The sequence below is a fragment of the Elephas maximus genome, chromosome 15, assembly GCF_024166365.1.
Source record: "Elephas maximus indicus isolate mEleMax1 chromosome 15, mEleMax1 primary haplotype, whole genome shotgun sequence".
Classification (NCBI taxonomy): domain Eukaryota; kingdom Metazoa; phylum Chordata; class Mammalia; order Proboscidea; family Elephantidae; genus Elephas; species Elephas maximus.
In genome coordinates this window covers 87761887-87783389 of record NC_064833.1, presented here as the reverse complement: position 1 = coordinate 87783389, position 21503 = coordinate 87761887, and the positions used below count along the sequence as shown (strand labels likewise).

General features: G+C 38.8%; 1 protein-coding gene across 6 annotated transcripts in view; it reads right to left on the bottom strand.

The window, feature by feature from the left end:
* Nucleotides 1-21503, bottom strand: part of SPIDR (scaffold protein involved in DNA repair) — a 780587-nt gene that overhangs the window by 440170 nt on the left and 318914 nt on the right. For all 6 annotated transcript variants that reach the window (XR_007513227.1, XM_049853504.1, XM_049853503.1 and 3 more), the window contains one exon: nucleotides 8721-8940. Coding sequence is in view for 5 of the 6 variants with exons in the window: in XM_049853504.1 (XP_049709461.1) it covers nucleotides 8721-8940 (220 nt within the window). In the remaining variant the exon portion in view is untranslated. The remainder of the gene's footprint in view (nucleotides 1-8720; nucleotides 8941-21503) is intronic.

Genomic DNA, 21503 nt, shown 5'->3' with positions numbered 1-21503 from the left:
ATCTTGTATACACCACTTTGAGAGTATATATGATGGAGTTCTTGTGTGTACGTCTGACTTTCTAACTCTGTGGGTCAGATAACACCCAGTTCATGGTGACTTAGTGGCCCGTGGTTAAGCATTCAGTCTCTACTAAGGCCCAGTAACAAGCCAAAAGCTGTTTCTCAAAAAGAGAGTAGTTGACTACAAAAGATGGCAGGGCTTTGCTCCAAAATCCTAAGGGTCTGATACTGTGATTCACCAATAGTGACCTGCCAAAGTTTCCAAACAGCATTTCTATCTGCTACTAACACTTCCAGCACCATTGAAACAGCCAGATCATATGGCCCAAGTGGCAGAACAGCGTACACAGGACCCTGAACCTGTTGCCGAACCTTCTCTTGTTCTGGGCCCCACTCAAAATTAGCACCTTTTCAAGTCACTTGATAGACAGGCCAGAGAAGCACATCCAAATGATGGATACGTTACTTCCAAAATCCAAGGAGGCCCACCAGGGGTTGTGCATCCTTTTCAGTTGTGGGAGGTGTCAAATCCAATAACTTATTCTTCACTTTAGAAGGAATGTCTCGGTATTCCACACACGACTGGATCCTCAGAAACTTCACTGAGGTGGAAGGCACCCGAATTTTTGTTGTATTAATTTCCCACCTTCTATGCAAATGTTTTACCAGTAAGTCTAGAGTCACTGAAACGTCTTCCTTACTAGGCCCAATCAGCATAATGTCAACAATATAGCACACCAATGTGATATCTTGTGGAAGGGAAAGATGATTAAGGTCACTGTGGACTAAATAATGACACAGGGCTGGAGATTTGATATACTCTGGAGGTAGGACAGTGCGGGTATACAGCTGACCTTGCCAGCTGACGGTAAACTGCTTCTCGTGGTCCTTCAAAACAGATGTGGAGAAAAAAAGCATTTGACAGATGAATGACTGCACACTAGTTAGCGAAACCATTGCTGTCCAGTCAATTTTGGCTCCTAGTTTTAGTGACTCTAGAGGACAGCGAAGAGCTGCCCTTTGAGGTTTCCAAGGAGCTGCTGATGGATTCGAACGGATGACTTTTTGGCTACCAGCTGAGCTATTAACCACTGTGCCACCGGGGTTCCCATACCAGGTACCAGATGATGTATGAGTTTGCTCAAGCAATGAAACCACATTTGGAACAGCAGCTGCAACTGGAGTCACCACCTGGCTAAGTTTTAAATAGTACACTTGTCATTCTCCAAGATCCAAGGGTTCTTTTGCACAAGCCAAATAGGTGAATGGAATGGGGATGTGGTGGGAAACATCACCCATGTATTCTTCAAGTTTTTGATGGTGGCACTAATCTCTGCAATCCTTCCAGGAATGCGGTATTGCTTTTGGTTTACTATTTTTCTAGGTAGAGGGAGTTTTAATGGCTTCCACCTGGCTTTCCCTACCATAATAGCCCTTACTCTACATGTCAGGGATCCAATGTGAGGATTCTGCCAGTTGCTGAGTATGTCTATCGCAATTATATATTCTAGAACTGGGGAAATCACTACAGGATGGGTTGGGGACCCACCGTGAGATGGACCTGAGCCAAGACTCCATTAATAATGTGACTTCCATATGCCCCTATTCTTACTGGTGGGCCACGGTAATGTTTGGGTTTTCTGAATTAGTATCAGTTCAGAGCCAGTATCAAGTAATTCCCGAAAAGCCTGTGTCTTAGTTATCTAGTGCTTGTACAACAGAGATACCACAAGCGGATGACTTTAACAAATGGAAATTTATTCCTTCACAATAGGCTAAAAGTCCAAATTCAGGATGTCAGCTCTAGGAGAAGGCTTTCTCTCTCTGTAGGCCTTCTCATCAATCTTCCCCTGGACAAGGAGCTTCTCCCTGCAAAGGACAGACATACTTTGCTTCCGGCACTGCTTTCTTGGTGGTATGAGGTACCTCCTTTCTGATCCCTTCCCTTTCCTTTTTATCTCTTGAGAGATAAAAGGTGGTGCAGCGAAACTCCCTTCACATTGGATCAGGGATATGACCTGGGTAAGGGTCACCCTAATCATCCTTAACATAAAATTACAATCACAAAATGGAAGACAACCACACAATACTGGGAATCATGGCCTAACCAAGTTGACACATATTTGGGGGGGGACACAATTCAATCCATTACAGCCTGATTATTTCCTTTTCCCCAAAGTACAGTTACTCTTGCAAATGGCCTCAGGTCTCTTTGCGGGAAGCTGGAAAAAAGATCAACAGTATAAATTTTTGGCAGTGTAGTGAGGTACTACCTCGGGGTTGTGGGTCTGTAAACTGGTTCAAGTCTGACAATTTATTGTGGAGCCTTGACTCTCTATTCTGGAGATTCAGGTTAGATTTCTGCTCACTTGACCTAGAATTCTTCCTCTTGTACAGATCAAGTAAATATTTAGATTTCCGATCTATTTCACCCTTAGAGACACCATGACTAAGCAGCAAAGCCATAAGTTCATATGACTCAGGCTATTCTGACTACTGCTTTAACTGTGCTGTTTATTACAGTAACCATGCCCACCTTGGTTTTGTCTATTAAGTGCTACCATTTGGCCCCTAGCACCATGGAGTCCAATCAGCCATGCTGTAGTTCGATATCATAATTCAGTTAGGAGAATTCCCACTGTCACAGCTGATTTAGTGTAGGCCACCCCTTAATCCATGCTTCAGTGAACCAACCAGATAAACTATTAGACCCCTTTCTAACCTCTCGAGCTGAAAGATTAAATAGTCTGTTCTTAGTGGGCTCGTATCAATAAACTCAGACGTATCCAACTTTCTGTTCCTTGCTCCATTATCCTGCATTCTTAATAGCCATTCTAACACATATTCCCCAAGTTTCTGTTTGAATATCCTAGAAAAACTCAAGAAGTTCTTTTGGAGTGTAGCATACCTCCTCCTGGGTCACACTTTGTACTTCACCTTCTGGGGTTTGCTGGGACTTAAGTCTAATTATAGGTCTAGAAGCAAAATGGGTGATGGGGGTGTGATCTGGGGACATTCGGCAATCTCTTGGAAGGCATCTGCCTCAGGCAAAGCTTCAGAGGATACTGTCCCAGGTAATATCTCAGAAAAAATATTCTTCAGACACAGCTGGGTTAAGCTCATCAGATGGAGGTGGAAGGGATAATAGTTTTACTGGTGAGGGTAGCTTAGCAGACAAAGATGGCATACTTGCTTCAGATGGGAGAGTAAGGACTGGTTCTGTTGGCAGGAGTGATTCAAGGAAATTTAGGGGCTTAGTGTCCCCAGCTTCCTGATAATCTGCTCATATGTCCCCATCCCAAGTTTCAGGATCCCATTTCTCCCCAGTTGGTGCCCTTGCTTTAATTTCAGACATTATTCGATATTTGGAATTCAACTGGCACTGTAATTCAGCCACTCTTGTGATAAGATTCTGGGTTTAGTTTCTGGCAGTATCAGCTCCATTACAAGAAATAAGGCTTTCTTTCAAGGCACAAGTGGCAACTTTCAGGTCTTGTATGTGACACTTGAGGTATGACTCTGAAGCTCTGAGCTGATTTCTTTCTTTTACCACTTTGTCTAGTGAAAGTAGGGTCAACCGACCAGTTTCCTTATACTTCTCATTTTGACAAAACTGTAGAAAAACACCAAATATGATAAAACTGGCTGAATTATCTATATATTCTGAAGCAGAGGTGCAGCATTTTCCAAAAGATAGAATGTAGAGTGAGAGAAACGGGAATCAAGGATATTTGGAAGGATGGCAAAAATATTTCCATTTCCCAGGATTGGGAACGAGTGTGGTATGAAGTTTAGGAAGGAAGAGCTGGAGATTTTTTTTGCAGTATCTGTCAGATATCCCAGTGGAGATGTGGAAGAGGTACAAAGATGTATATCTGGCGGTCAGTGAGAGGCAGAGGCTAAAAATACAATGTGGGAGTCATCAGTGTGTAGTTGGTATTTAAAAGTGTAAGACTCAAAACAACCATACAAATGAGGGTGAGTAGAGTAGAGAAGAGGGCCTGGACTAAGCCCCGCAGCGCCTCAATGCACAGAAGTCAGAAAGACCAGGATAAACCAGGAAACGTACAAGAAGGAAGTAGCAGAAGTGTGCTCTGTGTGGGAGGGTGAAGACTCACGCATGAGGAAGTGGTCACCAGCACTGGCCTTGGGGAGGTCACAGCTTACATCAACAAGTATGACTGGGGACAGTGCTAAAGGAAAAGCAAGAAAATGAAACGCCTTCAAGAAAGGATGGAGCAGACGATTTGGAAACAGTGGTTCAGCAACACTTGGAGGCATTTTATTGTAAAGGAAAGTAGAAAAAGGAACCAATAGGAAGAGAATGTGGGATCAAGATAAATTAAAAACACTTTAAGATGAGAGAGAATAACGGTATAATTGTAGGATGATGGGCAAGTTTGGAGTGAGAGAAGAGATGTGAGGGCCCTATGCTCTGAGTAGGGTAGATGGAGTGGAGTGGGAGGGCTGGCCGTTAGAGCACTACTGACTATATCCCCAAAGTGAAGACACTGTACATCTACAAACAGAATAATGCATGAATGAACAGTGTAAAACAGTACGGTGGAATACTATACTGCAATGAAGATGAACAAATTCTGCAAAGCATAACAAGATGGATGCACTTCACAAACATAATGCTAAGTGGAAGAAGTCAGGCAAAAGGATACCTACTGTATGATTACTATATGGTTCTATTATAAGCTCTCCAATAGACAAAAGGCATCTACTGCGTTAGAAGTCAGAACAGTGGTTACCTGTGGGCACGTGGGAGGTAGAGTAACTGGAGGGGGATCGGGGTGGTCCCTGATGTGGATTACATCTATTTTGGGGGCTGGGTAACAATTACACATGTGTACTAACTGTGATCATTCAGTAAAATGCACACTTAAAAGTTGAGCATGTTTCTGCAAGTCTTAGACTGATTAACAAAAAATATATTAAAAATGAAATAATTGAAGGTTCTCTCTGATGCCTACTACCCGTATCAGTGGAAAAGTTTCAGTAGATGCTGATGGCCACTTGCTTTGGACACAATAAAATTTTGACTTAAAGTTGATTCCAAGTCTAAAAATTTAACAGGTGAATTAAACTTAAAAAAAATGCAAATAAAATTAAAACAAGGCTGTTCATTCTTTCCCTCAAAAGTAATAAGATTTTTATTTTCATGGTGAAAATCAGCATACCACTCAGAAGAAAAAAAACATGGTATTCTTGAAAATAATTTGTGGCCCCTTAATGTCTAGTTACGTTCACCGTGTCTTAATTCATGCTTTTTATTCCCTCTCAAACTGACTCAAAAAGAAATAATAATATGTATTATCCTATTGTCACATAAAGTTTCTTTTTAAAATTATTTTTCTAGGGAAGGTAAAAACAAAATCAGTTGCAAGAGTCGATTCTTATAACAACGGAACACTTAGTCAGAAATTTTGGCATACCTCTATTACTGCTCTTATTCAACATTGTGTCGGAGGTCCTAGCCAGAGCAATTAGGCCAGATAAAGAAATAAAGGGCATCCAGATTGGCAAGGAAGAAGTAAAAGGATCTCTATTTGCAGATGACATGATCGTATACACAGAAAACCCTAAGGAATCCTCCAGAAAACTACTGAAACTAATAGAAGAGTTCAGCGGAATATTGGAATATAAGATAAATATATAAAAATCAGTTGGATTCCTCTACACCAACAAAAAGAACATCAAAGAGGAAATCACCAAATCAACGCAATTTACAGAGGCCCCCAAGAAGATAAAATACTTAGGAATAAATCTTACCAGAGATGTAAAAGACTTATACAAAGAAAACTACAGTACACTTCTGCAAGAAACCAAAAGAGACTTACATAAGTGGAAAAACATACCTTGCTCATGGATAGGAAGACTTAACATTACAAATGTGTCTATTCTACCAAAAGCAATCTATATATTCAATGCAATTCCGATCCAAATCCCAACGACATTCTTTAATGAGATGGAGAAACAAATCACCAATTTTGTACGGAAGGGAAAGAGGCCCCGGATAAATAAGGCATTACTGAAAAAGAAGAACAAAGTGGGAGGCCTTACTTTACCTGATTTTAGAACCTATTATACTGCCACAGTAGTCAAAACAGCCTGGTACTGGTATAACAACAGATACATGGACCAATGGAACAGAATTGAGAATCCAGACATAACTCCATTCACACATGAGCAGTTGATATTTGACAAAGGCCCTAAAACAGTTAAATGGGGAAAAGACAGTCTTTTTAAGAAATGGTGCTGGCATAACTGAATATCCATCTGCAAAAAAATGAAACAAGACCTATAACTCACACCATGCACAAAAACGAGCTCAAAAATGGATCAAAGACCTAAATATAAAATCTAAAATGATAAAGATCAAGGAAGAAAAAATAGGGACAATGTTAGGAGTCCTAATACATGGCATAAACAGTATACAAAACATTATTAAGAAAGCAGAAGAAAAACTAGATAACTGGGAGCTCCTAAAAATCAAACACCTATGCTCATCCAAAGACTTCACCAAAAGAGTAAAAAGATTACCTAGAGACTGGAAAAAAGTTTTTAGCTATGACATTTCCGATCAGCACCTGATCTCTAAAATCTACATGATACTGCAAAAACCCAACTATAAAAAGACAAATAACCCAATTAAAAAATGGGCAAAAGATATGAATAGACACTTCCCTAAAGAAGACATTCAGGTAGCTAACAGATATATGAGGAAATGTTCATGATCATTAGCCATTAGAGAAATGCAGATCAAAACTACAATGAGATTTCATTTCACTCCAACAAGGTTGGCATTAATCCAAAAAACACAAAATAATATATGTTGGAGAGGCTGTGGAGAGACTGGAACACTTATACACTGCTGGTGGGTATGTAAAATGGTACAACCACTTTGGAAATCAATTTGGCACTTCCTTAAAAAGCTAGAAATAGAACTTCCTTACGATCCAGCAATCCCACTCCTTGGAATATATCCTAGAGAAACAAGAGCCTTTACACGTACAGATATATGCATACCCATGTTTATTGTAGCACTGTTTACAATAGCGAAAAGATGGAAGCAACCAAGGTGCCCATCAATGGATGAATGGATAAATAAATTATGGTATACTCACACAACGGAATACTAAAAAACCAAAAAACCAAACCTACTGCTGTCAAGTCGATTCTGACTCATAGCGACCCTACAGGACAGAGTAGAACTGTCCGATAGAGTATCCAAGGAGCGCCTGGTGGATTTAAACGGCCGACGTCTTGGTTCACAGCTGTAGCACTTAACCGCTACGCCACCAGGGTTTCCCCAGTGGAATACTACGCATTGACAAAGAACAGTGAGGAATCTCTGAAACATTTCATAACATGGAGGAACCTGGATGGCATTACGCTGAGTGAAATTACTCAGTTGCAAAAGGACAAATATTGTATAAGACCACTACTATAAGAACTTGAGAAACAGTTTAAACTGAGAAGAAAACATTCTTTTGTGGTTACGAGAGTGGGGAGGGAGGGAGGGTGGGAGAAGGGTATTCACTAATTAGATAGTAGATAAGAACTATTTTAGGTAAAGGGAAAGACAACACACAATACAGGGGAGGTCAGCACAATTGGACTAAACCAAAAGCAAAGAGGTTTCCTGAATAAACTGAATGCTTTGAAGGCCAGTGTAGCAGGGGCAGGGGTCTGGGGACCATGGTTTCAGGGGACACCTATGTCAACTGGCATAATAAAATCTATTAAGAAAACATTCTGCATCCCACTTTGAAGAGTGGCGTCTGGGGTCTTAAATGCTAGCAAGCAGCCATCTAAGATGCATCAATTGGTCTCAACTCACCTGGATCAAAGGAGAATGAAGAACAACAAGGACACAAGGCAATTACGAGCGCAAGGGACAGAAATGGCCACATGAACCAGAGATTTACATCATCCTGAGACCAGAAGAACTAGATGGTGCCTGGCTACAACCGATGACTGCCCTGACAGGGAACACAACAGAAAACCCCTGAGGGAGCAGGAGAGCAGTGGGATGCAGACCCCAAATTCTCATAAAAAGACCAGACTTAATGGTCTGACTGAGACTAGAAGGACCCTGGTGGTCATGGCCCCCAGACCCTCTGTTGGCCCAGGACAGGAACCATTCCTGAAGCCAACTCTTCAGACATGGTTTGGACTGGACAATGGGTTGGAGAGGGATGCTGGTGAGGAGTGAGCTTCTTGGATCAGGTAGACACTTGAGACTATGTTGGCACCTCCTGCCTGGAGAGGAGATGAGAGGGTAGAGGGGGTTAGAAGCTGACAAAATGGACACGAAAAGAGAGAGTGGAGGGAGAGAGCGGGCTGTCTCATTAGGGGGAGAGTAATTGGGAGTATGTAGCAAGCTGTATGTAAATTTTTATATGAGAGACTGACTTGATTTGTAAACTTTCACTTAAAGCACAATAAAAATTATAAGAAAAAAAAAGAAATTTTGGCATAGTTCATCCTCTCCCCCACCCCCCCCCCCAATAGTCAATAATCTGCTGCCAGAAGTACAAACATGCCATGAGGTATCAATCTGTGCTTCTACTACAGAAGACCTAAGTCAAGTCCTGGCTTCCTTCCCCTGGCACTTCTCTATAACAAAGTGACAAACTTGTTACTGATAAAAATGTCTTTTGTTATTACTCACAATTAGTGATGGCCAGAGTGAGTTCTTGTACTCACCATGGAGGGTAGATATGCAGGATGTCCTGGGGACGCCCCTTTAGGTGGCTTGCAGTCTCCTTGGTGAAAAGAACCTTCAGATGGTTCCTGGGGTGGGGGACGATGCCTAGAGAAGTGCTGTCGGCTTGCAGGCCCTCTAACTGCTCACAAATGGCCACTTGCATGGTGCATTCCTCATGCAGTTCCAGAATTTTCACAACCAATACACCAGATTTTCTACCTACAAGTTGAAGAAAAGAAAAAACGGAGATCATGCTACCCGATTCAAGAAACATTTGTGAGAATTAAAAGAGATAAATGAGATTGGGAATACGATATTCCATAACCCAGAAATTCTAGTAAAATATAGACTCTATCATGCTCTGTGTAACATCTTTCTTTAATCAGAATAGGCCTTGCATATTGCCTATACTATATGCATTTTAAGCAAGAGCAAACAGTCATTCTATATGTTTTCAACAGAAACAGAATTGCATTTACAGAAAACTCAGACCCATAAAAACATGAACTAGCAGGATACACGGAAAGTTCATATAGCTATTGCTTCTAAGGAGAGAGACTGCAATAGAACTGAGAAGGGGAACAAACGGGACTTCAAATTTATCTGTTTCATTCCATTTCCATACAAACATATTTTTATAAAAATATATAGAGCAAAAGGACAAGGTGGTTCACGTGTTATTAACCCTATATAGTGAGTATACTTATGTTTTCCTATTATTCTCTATTTTTTTTTCCTTTTTTTAAGTAAAAAAATAAAAGATACATGAGGTAACAGCAGCTAAGTGTCAAGCATAGTGCCTTGGGAATAATAATTAAAAAAAAAAAATCAAACCAGTTATCATTGTGTCGAGTGTGACTCACAGCTCCCTCATGTCAGAGTAGAACTGTGCTCCACAGGGTTTTTAATAGCTGATTTGGGGAAGTAGATCACCTGAACTTTCTTCCAAGGAACCTCTGGGTGGACTCAAACCTCCAATCTTTGAGTTAGCAGTGGAGTGAGTTAACTGTTCATACTATCAAGAGAAACCTTGCTAATGACAGATACTACATATGAGTTTCTTTACCATCTGGCCAACTGGTTAATAGAGAATAATAAAAATTAATACTTAAATAATGATTTTTTATACTTAAATAGTTTAATTTCCTTTCTATTTTTTTCTCCCTTTTACTGTTTCTTCATTCATTTTTCACTCAACCCTCAATTTTCCATCCTTCGTTTGTCAAAATGCCAACAGTATGCGTCCCCATATTAAGCAAGGCTAACACATCTACACAGAGCACCATTTTGCTACTGTTTCTCAAGGTAAAGAAGGAAAAGGAATGGGAAATTTTAGATTTGGGGGAACGTTCAAGAATATGAACACAACAATGCTTACCTGCCATTAGTCTATAAAAACCAAAGCAAACCCACTGCTGTCGAGTTGATTCTGACTCACAGTGTCCCCATTGGGTTTCCAAGGCTGTAAATTTCTACAGAAGCAGACTGACACATTTTTCTTCCACAGACCTGCTGGTGGTTTTGAACCAGTAACCTTTCAGTTACCAGTTGATTGCTTTAACCACTGTGCCAACAGGTATTGTAGGGAAAGAGAAATGAGGGACTAAAAACAAGTATCTAAAGGAAGGCACCACTTAGTTAACAGCCAGTCTGCTCTGCTGTAACATGTGTTTATTTAATGAAAAGTTGTTCATTTTCAGTTGGTGGGTAAGGAAAAGAAATCAAGATAATGTGGAGGTTAGATTGGTTCATCCACATTCCTTCCTGGGCTGGGCGGCCACAAGGTGGGTGGGGAGTTGCAGTCTTCAGATGCAAAGGGAAAAACACTAGGTTCAGCTACTGCACTGGCCATAGAACATTTTTGGACATATGTTAGGAATTTTTGTAAATTGTCCCAATACTGTGCAGTAGCTTTGCTGCTTCCCTGTTTCCTGCTGACAGCAGCTACTGTCCAGGGCTCCACTTCCACCTGTACCCACCCAGCACCTTGCTCCAGGTGAAGGGGCCACAAGTGTGCTCCCGTGGCTGTGGGTGCCATCATATTGCTGTGGGCTCCAGCTGTGCTCAGCCATCTGCATGAACAGCACCCAGTCTCCAGGCAGGCACTCATTGTCTTATGTGAGCTCTGGCTAAAAGTGACATGTTTTCAGTGGCTCATCCCAATCTTCTTGTCCCCCATTATTAAAGGCAAGGTATTACAGAAACACATAAATCACATTACAGCAGAAACACCTAAATATCAAAGATAAATAATACTATCTTCCAAAACTTTTTATTATAAATCCGGAGAATATTCTAATTAACTGTGAATTCTGCTCGAGACATGTAACACCAAATAACTTGTAGAACAAGCACGTTTTATTATGTTTGGCTCTCACCACAACGCTGGTACACAAAGAATGCTTGAGAAATAATGAGGTTTGGGAATGAATGACAAGCAGCGGTAATTATCTTGACTATGTGATAGAGCGGAGAAGAGCTGTGTCGTTTCCACAGAGCACTCTAAAGCATCTTCTATGGAACATCCTCCAAAAGAGACTCAGTGAGAAATGAGAGGTCTGCCTTCACAGAAAAAAAAAAAAAAAAAGGCAGGATAATTTCCCCTTGTATGAAGAAAAAAGGCACCGGGCAACCTAAGCCAAATTATATGCTTGAGACAAGCTTTTAACCCAAGGACAAGAGACACTGATTTTACAAATAAAGAAGAGTATTTTATAATATGGTGAATGGTTCTATAAAAGGCTACTTCTGTGCCATTAAAATATTTCCATAAATGCTGCAAGACTCAGCCAAAATCTCACCCTGTCAAGTAAGTATCCCCTGAATCCCACTAGAAACAACTATTCTTTCCCTTTGAAATCCTCAAATAACTAGTCTATGCTTGTCTCTCTTACAACAACTTCCTCATTTTAAATGGAGATAGTATCAGCTAGCCCAAAACATAAATGGAAAAATCAAACAAGAGAACATAGTGCAGTGCCCGGTATCCTACTGAACACATACACAATAATGGCAACCATTGTTACCACCACTGTTGCTATTATTAACTGTTCAAGGTTTCAAATCTAGTATCTTATTTGATCCACAGTAACCCCATTAAATACCTAAGGATGATATTACTCTCCCCTTTTTACAGATAAGAAAACTGAAAAATAAAGTTTATCATTCATATGACTTTCTTAAGGTTGGGGAGGAACAGTGGCAGGTCTAATACTAAAATTCAAGTATCATTAAAAGGCAAAGACCAAGGAGGAAGGTCCTTGTCCTCAGTCTTCCCTTGGTCTGGGAGCATCTCAGTGCAGGAACCTCAGGTCCAAAGGATGTGCTCTGCTCCTGGTGCTTTCTTGGTGGTATGAGGCCCACATGTCTCTCTGCCTTCTTCTCTCTTCTATATCTCCAAAGAGAATGGCTTAGGATACTATCTAATCTTGTAGATCTCACCAATATAACTGCCGCTAATCCATCTTATTACATCATAGTGATACGATTTACAACACGGGGAAATCACATCAGATGATAAAATGGTAGACAATCATATGAGGTAATCATGACCTAGCCAAGCTGACAGATATTTTTGGGGGACACAGTTCAGAAGGTAAACAAAGAATTTGTTTAGAATGTAAACGAAGACAGGCCATCATGTTAAGAAATGAACTATAGTGAGGTTCATCACTGTGCTGAACATTGTCAGGATTTCAATAAAATGTACCATATTTTTAAGCAAAGAACATGTGTGTTATATATTTTTCTGCCAACTGTGCCCTGTCCCCATAGGGTATTTTTATAAATGTGCTAACAGAAATTGTCCATGGAAGCTCAATTAATGGACTTATTAGACAAAGACTTTAAAATATCAGTATTAAATACATTCAAAGAGCTAAAAGAAAACATGGACCATAAAGTAAAGGAAGTTGGAAAAAAGGTACAGGGAAAAAACCCAGAAATATCAATACCAAACCAAACCCAGTGCCGTCAAGTTGATTCCGACTCATAGCAACCCTATAGGACAGAGCAGAACTGCCCCAGAGAGTTTCCAAGGAGTGCCTGGAGGATTTGAACTGCCGACCCTTTGGTTAGCAGCTGTAGCACTTAACTACTATGCCACCAGGGTTTCCAAAAATATCAATAGAGAGATAGAAATTATAAAAAGGAACCAAATAGAATTATTGGAGGTGAAACACACAAAAACTGAAGTAAAAAAAAAAAATTCCTAGAGGGGTACGACAGCAGATTTTAGCTGCCAGAAGGAATCGATGAATGTAAAGATAGTGTAATTGACATTATCGAGTCTGGGAAGCAAAAAGAATGAAGAAAAGTGAACAGAGCCTAAAGAACTTGTGGGATACCATCAAGCAAACTAACAAATGGATTGTAAGAGCTCCAGAAGAGAGGAAGGGGCAGAAAGAATATTTGAAGAAATAATGGATGAAAACTCCCCACATTTGACTAAAGACATGAATCTACAGATACTAAAACCTCAACAAAATTCAAGTAGGATGTTATCAAAGAGATCTATAGAGACACATTATAATCAAACGGTCAAAAACCAAACAGAAAGAGAATCTTGAAAGCAGCAAGGGAAAAATGAATTGTCATATACCAGGGATCCTCAATGAGAATAAGCATCAATTTCTCCTCATGAACCATGGAGGCTAGAAAACAGTGGATGACATAGTTAATGCGGTGAGAAAATAAAGAACTGTCAGCCAAGAATTCTGTATCTGGCAAAACTGTCAACCATAAATGAGGGCAAACTAAGAAATTCCCAGATAAACAAACAAACAAACAAACAAAATGGTCAAATTCTAGATATACTTTGAAGGTAGAACCAGTATGATCTGCTTATGGACCGTGGGATATGAAAGAGAGTAGTCAAGAATGACTCCAGTACTGTCACCCAAGCAAGGAGAACAACAGAGTTAACATTATTGAGTTACGGAAGATTTCTAGATTAGCATGTCTCTTTTTGTGGGAGGGAGTATAGATGACTAGTATCAAAGCATCAGTTTTGAACACATACTAAGATTGAGAGGCCTATTAGTTATTGCAATAGCCTTGTCACAACTGAACTACCCAGATTATGACCTGATGAACCTATTGTTCATAAAGTCTACCAGAGTGGACTTTTTAAATGTAAATTTAATGACAGCCACTTCAATACTTGAACCTTTAAATGGCTATCCACTGGATAACATTCAAACAAACCACTGCATTGTATAGAAAATCCTTTATTACCAATTACTTCCAACTGCTCTAGCCTCAAACCCCATTGTTCTATTAAAGTATATTTAAATTACTTCTATAAAGAGGTTAAAAATAAAAACCATCATGCTTTAAGATAGAGTGTCAAAACTATCTCCCCAGTGAACTTCTCTCCACATTCAACTTAACTTTTCTTACCCTGAAGAGCTGATTACTTCCCTTCATGTCATTATTTTACCTCATATTTACTGAGATTTTAACATATGGAATTAATAATTTCTTGTAAAAAAAAAAAAAATTTTTTTTTTTTTTTGTACCATGCGATGAACCCTAAGCCACACCTGGATCAATACTAGAAATACGTATGAACTGAATGAACCCTAATACAAATTAATGTAAAGAATTTGTTAGATTATTTTTCCAGTCTTGGTTTCAATGCCAACCAGGGTGCTTTTGACTTACTTACTTAACTTTTACCTCATTTGCACTTGGTATGCACCCAGAGAATATAAACTGTGATTTAAAAGAAAGTTATGCAAATAATAAATCATTCGAATTTTATTTTGGAGTGTATTATTTTTTTATTTTTTTCTATGCAAATAATACACTCCAAAATAAAATTCGAATGATTTATTTAATCACTGCTTGTATTATATCAGTGTTTTTCCCATTAACACGCACTAAGAGTTGAACTGCATTTATTTGTACATATTTATGACACCTTTTCTTTTGAGTAGTAACAACTATGCCTAATTTTACCAATTATTCTTAAACTCTTAGCAACTCAGTAAGTGTGTCTCTGTTGAAGAACTCATTGCATTATTAATGTTTGGTAAATAAAAATTTTACTTTCTGAGGAAATGCTGTCTAAGTTATCATCAGGTTCATTTCACATATAATTTCAGGATAAAACTCATGAAACTCCAAGAAGGAGATCTAGATTATAATATCTAAACACTAAATTTTGCAGAAATTCATATCCTTACCTTGTAAATTGACACAACGGCAGTGAATTTGGTTTTGGTTTTACTTGTAAACAGGACATTTTTTGTTGTTGTTGTTTATAATTTATGCTCCCCTATCAAATTTTAACTCAGCTGGCAATGATGAACAGACACATTTCTTAACCACAACTACTTACTGAACTGTAAACAATTGTGCTTTCACTTCTTGATTCTACTTTTTTTTTTTTTTGCCTTTTCACCCAGTTTAAAATATTCTTCAAGCAAAGCCACAATAATTCTAAGCATGAAACAAATCTGAAACCCAATTATTTAAGAAAAACAAAATCTACACAAGACTGACCAGGCAATCTGAATGATCATCACAATCCCTAGCGATGAATGCAATAAAGTTAGTTGGTGCATTTCAGACTCTAGAATCTCACAGTGCTGAGCAGAACACCCCAAACTGACTCCATCTGGAAGAAGATTTCATGCTTTCTAACAGAGGGTGAATTAGCAATGGCAGGTCATTTTTTAAAGAAATCCAAGCAAGGAAAAAGCATACAAAGCTCCAAGAAGGCAGGCGATCCCTGAGCAAAGTTTACAGAAAAACCAAACAATAGAGGGAAATTATAGGTTAAAGTTTCAAAAATGGGATACTGACAGGATTATTTGATATGCGTACTGATATGGCTGATACACCTCTCTGGTTATCCAGGAAGTGAGTTTTTCTTTACTGAAAAAACTTCCTCATTTAAAACATCTTTTTCATTGCACTACAGGAAATATTTTTTTAGTCAAAACAGAATTAAACTGCTATCCAAAAATCACACTGAAAACTTTTAAGAAGTCATGTGGCTGGGAGCAAGATGGCAGAGTAGCCAGCTGCTCTCATTTATCTCCTTGCAACTAATCCACAGGACAACAAATAAAAACAAGCAGACTGAGATCTTAGAGCTCTGGACAGCAGCTACAATTGTTGGAGAGTCAAGGCAAGTCCAGAAACAGGGAGGAGGAGAAGGTCCAGCACTGAAGTTGAGAAATTTTAGCCTCTGGCATCCAGAGGACTTAGCTCATTGCAGCCATTTTGGGACAGGAAGGGGCAACACTCTGAACAAAGAACATAGGACGGGAGCTAAACTGAGGAAGCTGTAATCCGATTAAAGTGGTGCAGACTGGCTGTGAATGTTCATGAGCCATGCACTTGGGGTGGCGGGTGCGAGGAGGGTGCAATGAGACCAAGGCACTGCAAGCATCACTGAATCTTGCTGAAACCCAAGGCAAATGGTCTATAGGACCCATTCTTCAGCCAGGGTGTGAAAAGTACATCAAACAGTTAACACAGAGGAAAACAACAGGTTCCCTGCCCATAACTGGATACCATGTGAGAGCCTCCAACAGGGTAGTCTGTGAAGGAAAGTGCTCCCCACCCTCACCTCGGGATAGCTGAGCCCCACCACTTCCAATGCATCTGTTGCTTTTGGAAAAGACCTGCACGTGAGCAATTAGCCACAGAGGGAAAGCCGTGCTCCAAAGCTACATAGGGAAGAGAAGGAACCTAGCCCCAGGAGTGTAGTCTGGACTGTAGCCAAACCCACAGAAGACAGATTCTAACACACTAGCAAACTCAGCTACTTAGGGGGAATCACCAGAATAAGCACCCAAAGACTTAAAGCTGTTGAAAATGTCTAAGCTGTGGCAATAGACAAGAAGCCCAGAGTTCAGAGACAAATCCTCATACAGTACTCCTGACTCAGCACTGAAAAAACCTAAGGACAAGTGTGCCCTCTAGTGGAACTTAGAAGAAGATAGTGGAGGTAAACCTAACAAACACATTTCCTTGAAAAATCAGAAAACTCACAACTTGAAAATATGACAAAAGATGACAAAATGTGCCCCACTGAACAACAACAGGAAAAAATACTAAAACACTCAAAATCACCAGAGAAGAAGGATCAGTCAAAAGGGAAACAAAGAAAAGTACTTCTATGGAGACCAGTATAACAGAAAAAATAGAAGATTTCCAGACAACACTGTTAAATATGTTTAAAGAAAGGAAAAAACAGACAGAAAACAAACTAACGGAGATCAGGAAACAAAATGAGAAACTCAATAAGGAAACTGGGGAAAAAAAAACGAAGAGAATTACTGGAACTGAAAAATAAAATAATGGAGTTTGAAAATGCAAGAGAAACATTCGACAATAGAGTTGAACAGACAGAAGACAGAATAAATGAACTAGAAGATGAAGTAACTGAACTTCTTAAGTCTTAAGAAAAGGACAAAGAAAAAAACGAAACAACTTCCAAAGCCCACTTTTCAGACACAGACAAGCCTATAAAACAAACCATAACATACATGAGGTATGTGCTTCTTATTTCAGTCAAATAAACTAGTCTAAATGGGCAACTCCTGCCCAAAAGCAAGATGCAAAGACAGAAAGGAACGGGAACAAGATGAATGGACACAGAGAACCCAGAGTGGAAAAGAGGAGTGCTGTCACATTGTGGGGACTGCAACCAATGTCATAAAACAATATGTGTATTAATTTTTGAATGAGAAACTAACTTGAGCTGTAAACTTTCACCTAAAGTCCAATTAAAAAAAAAAAATCCCACTTGTGCATAAGAATACATGCACAGATATACAAACTTATTTTTAACAGCAAAAAAGAAAAGCAAACAAAGCCAAATGGAAATATAGGATTTAATTAAGAAATCTATCAGAATTATTGGAATTCCAGAACACCATGACAATAATAAATGCGTAGAAAGAATTTTCCAAGAGATAATTAAGGAGAATTTCCTAAATCTAAACAGGGAATGAAGCCTACATATACTATAAGCTACACAAACTCCAAATAGAAAAAATCCAGAGGTCTACTCCGTGTCACATTCTAATGAAATTCCAGAACGCCAAGGACAAGGAAAGAATTTTGAAAGTAGCAAGAGAAAAGCACAATAATAACATATCAAAGCTGCTTCATAAGAATTAGTGCAGATTTCTCCCCAGAAACCCTAGAGGCCAAAAGATGATGAAGTGACATATGTAAAATACTGAACAAAAACAATTTCCAAGCAAAAACTCTTTATCCGGCAAAGTCGTCATTCAAAAACAAGGAGGCAATCAAGACATTTCAGAAATAGACAGAAGTTCCAGGAATATGCAACTATCAGACAAGCTCTGCAAGTATTACATAAGGAAGTTCTCCAAACAGAAAGGAAAACATTAAACAAATACTCAAATCTACACATGGGAAATAAAATGAATGAATGAATGAATAAATGAGAGGTTTCTAAAAAATGCTACACCATTGGTAAATACAAGGACAAGGTATACAATATTTTCAGGGAATAAATTCAATAGTTTATTTCCACAAACAATACAATATCAAGTGTGCAAGAAGTAAGTACAAATTAAACCTATGATGTTAGTGAAGACTCACCAACAGAAAAGTGAGGAGGAGGAACAAAACAGAAATAGACTTTGTATGTTAATGTTGCATATTACTTGCTTGTATGTTAAATGTTCTCACAACTGCAAATTGTATAACGGTAACCACTATACACAGAATAAAAACAGAAGGAATCAAAAAATCAGCCAAGCACAAAAAATAACAGAAAAATAAGAATAAAAAGACAAAGAAGATATAAAACACTCAAAAACAAAGACCAAAGTGAATGAAGTAGATAGTTGGTTTAAAGTAATAACCTTAAATATAAATGGTCTAAACTTGCCCAGCAAAAGGCAGAGAGTGACAGAATGGATAACAAAAACGATCCATCCTTTTGCTGCCTGTAGGCAACACATCTTACACATAAGGACACAAACACTGAAAATAAAATGATGGAAAACATAATAAAAAATACTTAGAATCAAACAAAAATGAAAACATAACCTATCAAAACCACTGAAACCACTGAGACACAGCAAAATCAGTGCTCAGAGGGAAATTCATAGGAATAAATGCCTACAATAAAAAAAAACCAACAAAAAACCACTGCCGTCGAGTCAATTCTGACTCATATAAAAAAGAAGACCCAAAATCAGTAACTTAAACTGACAACTTGAATAAAAAGAAAATGAAGAGCAAAGGAACCCAAAACTACCAGAAGAAAACAATGAAGATTCCAAAACCAGGCAAAGGCATCACAAGGAAAAAAAAAAAAAATTACATACCAATATCCCTATGAATATAGATGCAAAAATTTTCAACAAAATTCTAGCCAGTAGAATTCAATAATACATCAAAAAAATCATACACCACGATCTCGTGGGAGGCACACCAGGAATGCAAGGGCAGTTCAACAATGGAAAATCAATCAATCACTACATAAATAAAACAAAAAGAATCACGTGATCACATCAATTGATGCAGAAAAGGCATTTGATAAAATCCAATATCGTCTCCTGATAAAAAACCTCAGTACAATAGGAATAGAAGGGGAAATTCTCAATATAATTAAAGGTATATATGGAAACCCTGGTGGCATAGTGGTTAAGAGCTACGGCTGCTAACCAAAGGGTCGGCAGTTTGAATCCACCAGGTGCTCCTTGGAAACTCCATGGGGCAGTTCTACTCTGTCCTACAGGGTCGCTATGAGTCAGAATTGACTTGACAGCAATGGGTTTATATATGAAAACCAAGAGCTAACATTATTCTCAACTGAGAAGGGCTGAGAGCCTTCCCCTTGAGAGTGGGAAACAGACAAGGATGCCTACTACTGCCATTCTTGTTCAGTATTGTATTGGACGTCCTAGCCAGAGCAATAAGGCAAGAAAGAGAAATGAAAGGTATATGAACCAAAAAGGAAGAAGTAAAACGATCTTTATTTGCAAATGACATGATTCTATACACAGAAAACCCTCAAGATTCCACAAGAAAACAGTTGGATCTAATAGAAGAATTCAGCAGTGTTCAAGTGTACAAGATCAACATACAAAAATCAGGTGAGTTACTTCATGCTAACAAGGAATATTCAGAAAAGGACATTAAGAAAACAATACGATTTACGATCACCCCCAAAATGAAAAATACCTGGAATTAATCTAAGCAGGGACATAAAAGTTTTACACAATGAAAAATACAAAATGCTACTACAAGAGACTAAAAGGGACCTACAAAAATGGTAGCTCATGGTTTGGAAGTGATAATGGCAATACTAACTAAAGGGATCCACAGATAACAACGCAAAAATGGCCGATATAAATGGCAACAGGTTTCTTTACCGAAAAGGAAAACTATTGACGAAATTGACACGGAAAGGAAAGAGACATCGAATAGTCAAGCACTACTGAAGAAGAACAAAGTAGGAGGCCTCACATGCCCTGATAGCAAAACATACTCTAAAAAAACCCGCTGCCATCGAGTCAGTTCCGACTCATAGCGACCTTACAGGAAAGAGCAGAACTGCCCCATAGAGTTTCCAAGGAGTGCCTGGCGGATTCGAACTGCCGACCTCTTGGGTAGCAGCCGTAGCACTTAACCACTACGCCACCAGGGTTTCCAAAATACACTCTACAGACACTGTAATCAAAACAGGCTGGTATTAGATCAACAATAGACACACAGACAGCCAGTGAAACAGAACTGACAGCCCAGAATTAAATCTATCCATTTAAGACAGCTGATTTTCAACTAGAGGTCAAAGTCTATTCAATGGGAAGGAAACAGCCTCCTTAATAAACGGTGCTGGCCAAACTGGATATCTACTTGCAGAAAAAAGACACAGGACCCATACATCACACCATACTCAAAAACTAAGTCAAAATGGATGAAAGGCCTAAATGTTAAATCTAAAATTATAGTTGTTTGAAGAAAATACAAGGAGAAAATTTTGAGACCTACTCTTTTGTTATAAGAGGATAACAAACATAACTAAAGGCATGAATAGCAGAAGACAAATTAGATAAATGGGACCTCAAAAAATTAAAAACTTACGTTCATCAAAAGAGTAAAAACAAAACCTACATACTAGGAAAAAAATCTCCAGAAATGATGTATCTGATAAAGACTAATCTTAAAATATACAGAAAACTTCAACAACAAAAAGACAAACAGCCCAATTATAAAATGGGGAAAGGACATTAACAGAAACTTCATTAAAGAGGACTTTCAAACTGCCTACAAACACATGAAAAGATGCCCATGATCATTAGCCATTAAAACCAAAAAGTCCAAACCCGTTGCTATTGAGTCAATTCCGACTCATAGCAACGCTATAGGACAGAGTAGAACTGCCCCATAGGGTTTGCAAGGAGCGGATGGTGGATTCGAAGTGTCAAATTTTTGGTTAGCAGTCAAGCTCTTAAAGCTACCATGAAATACCATCTCATACATGCTAAAATGGTGCTAATTAAAAAAACAGTTAACAACAAATGTTGGTGAGGATGTGGGAAGATTAGAACTCTGATCCATTGCTGGTGGGACTATAAAATCGTACAACTATTATGGAAAAACAGAATGGCACTTCCTCAAAAAACTAGAAATAGGACCACCTTATGATGCAGCTGGTATATATACCCTACAGACTTAATAGAAGTGACAGAGACAGAGATATGCATGCCTATGTTCACTGCAGCATTACACACAATAGCAAAAAAATACAATCTAAGTACCCATCAACAGATGAGTGG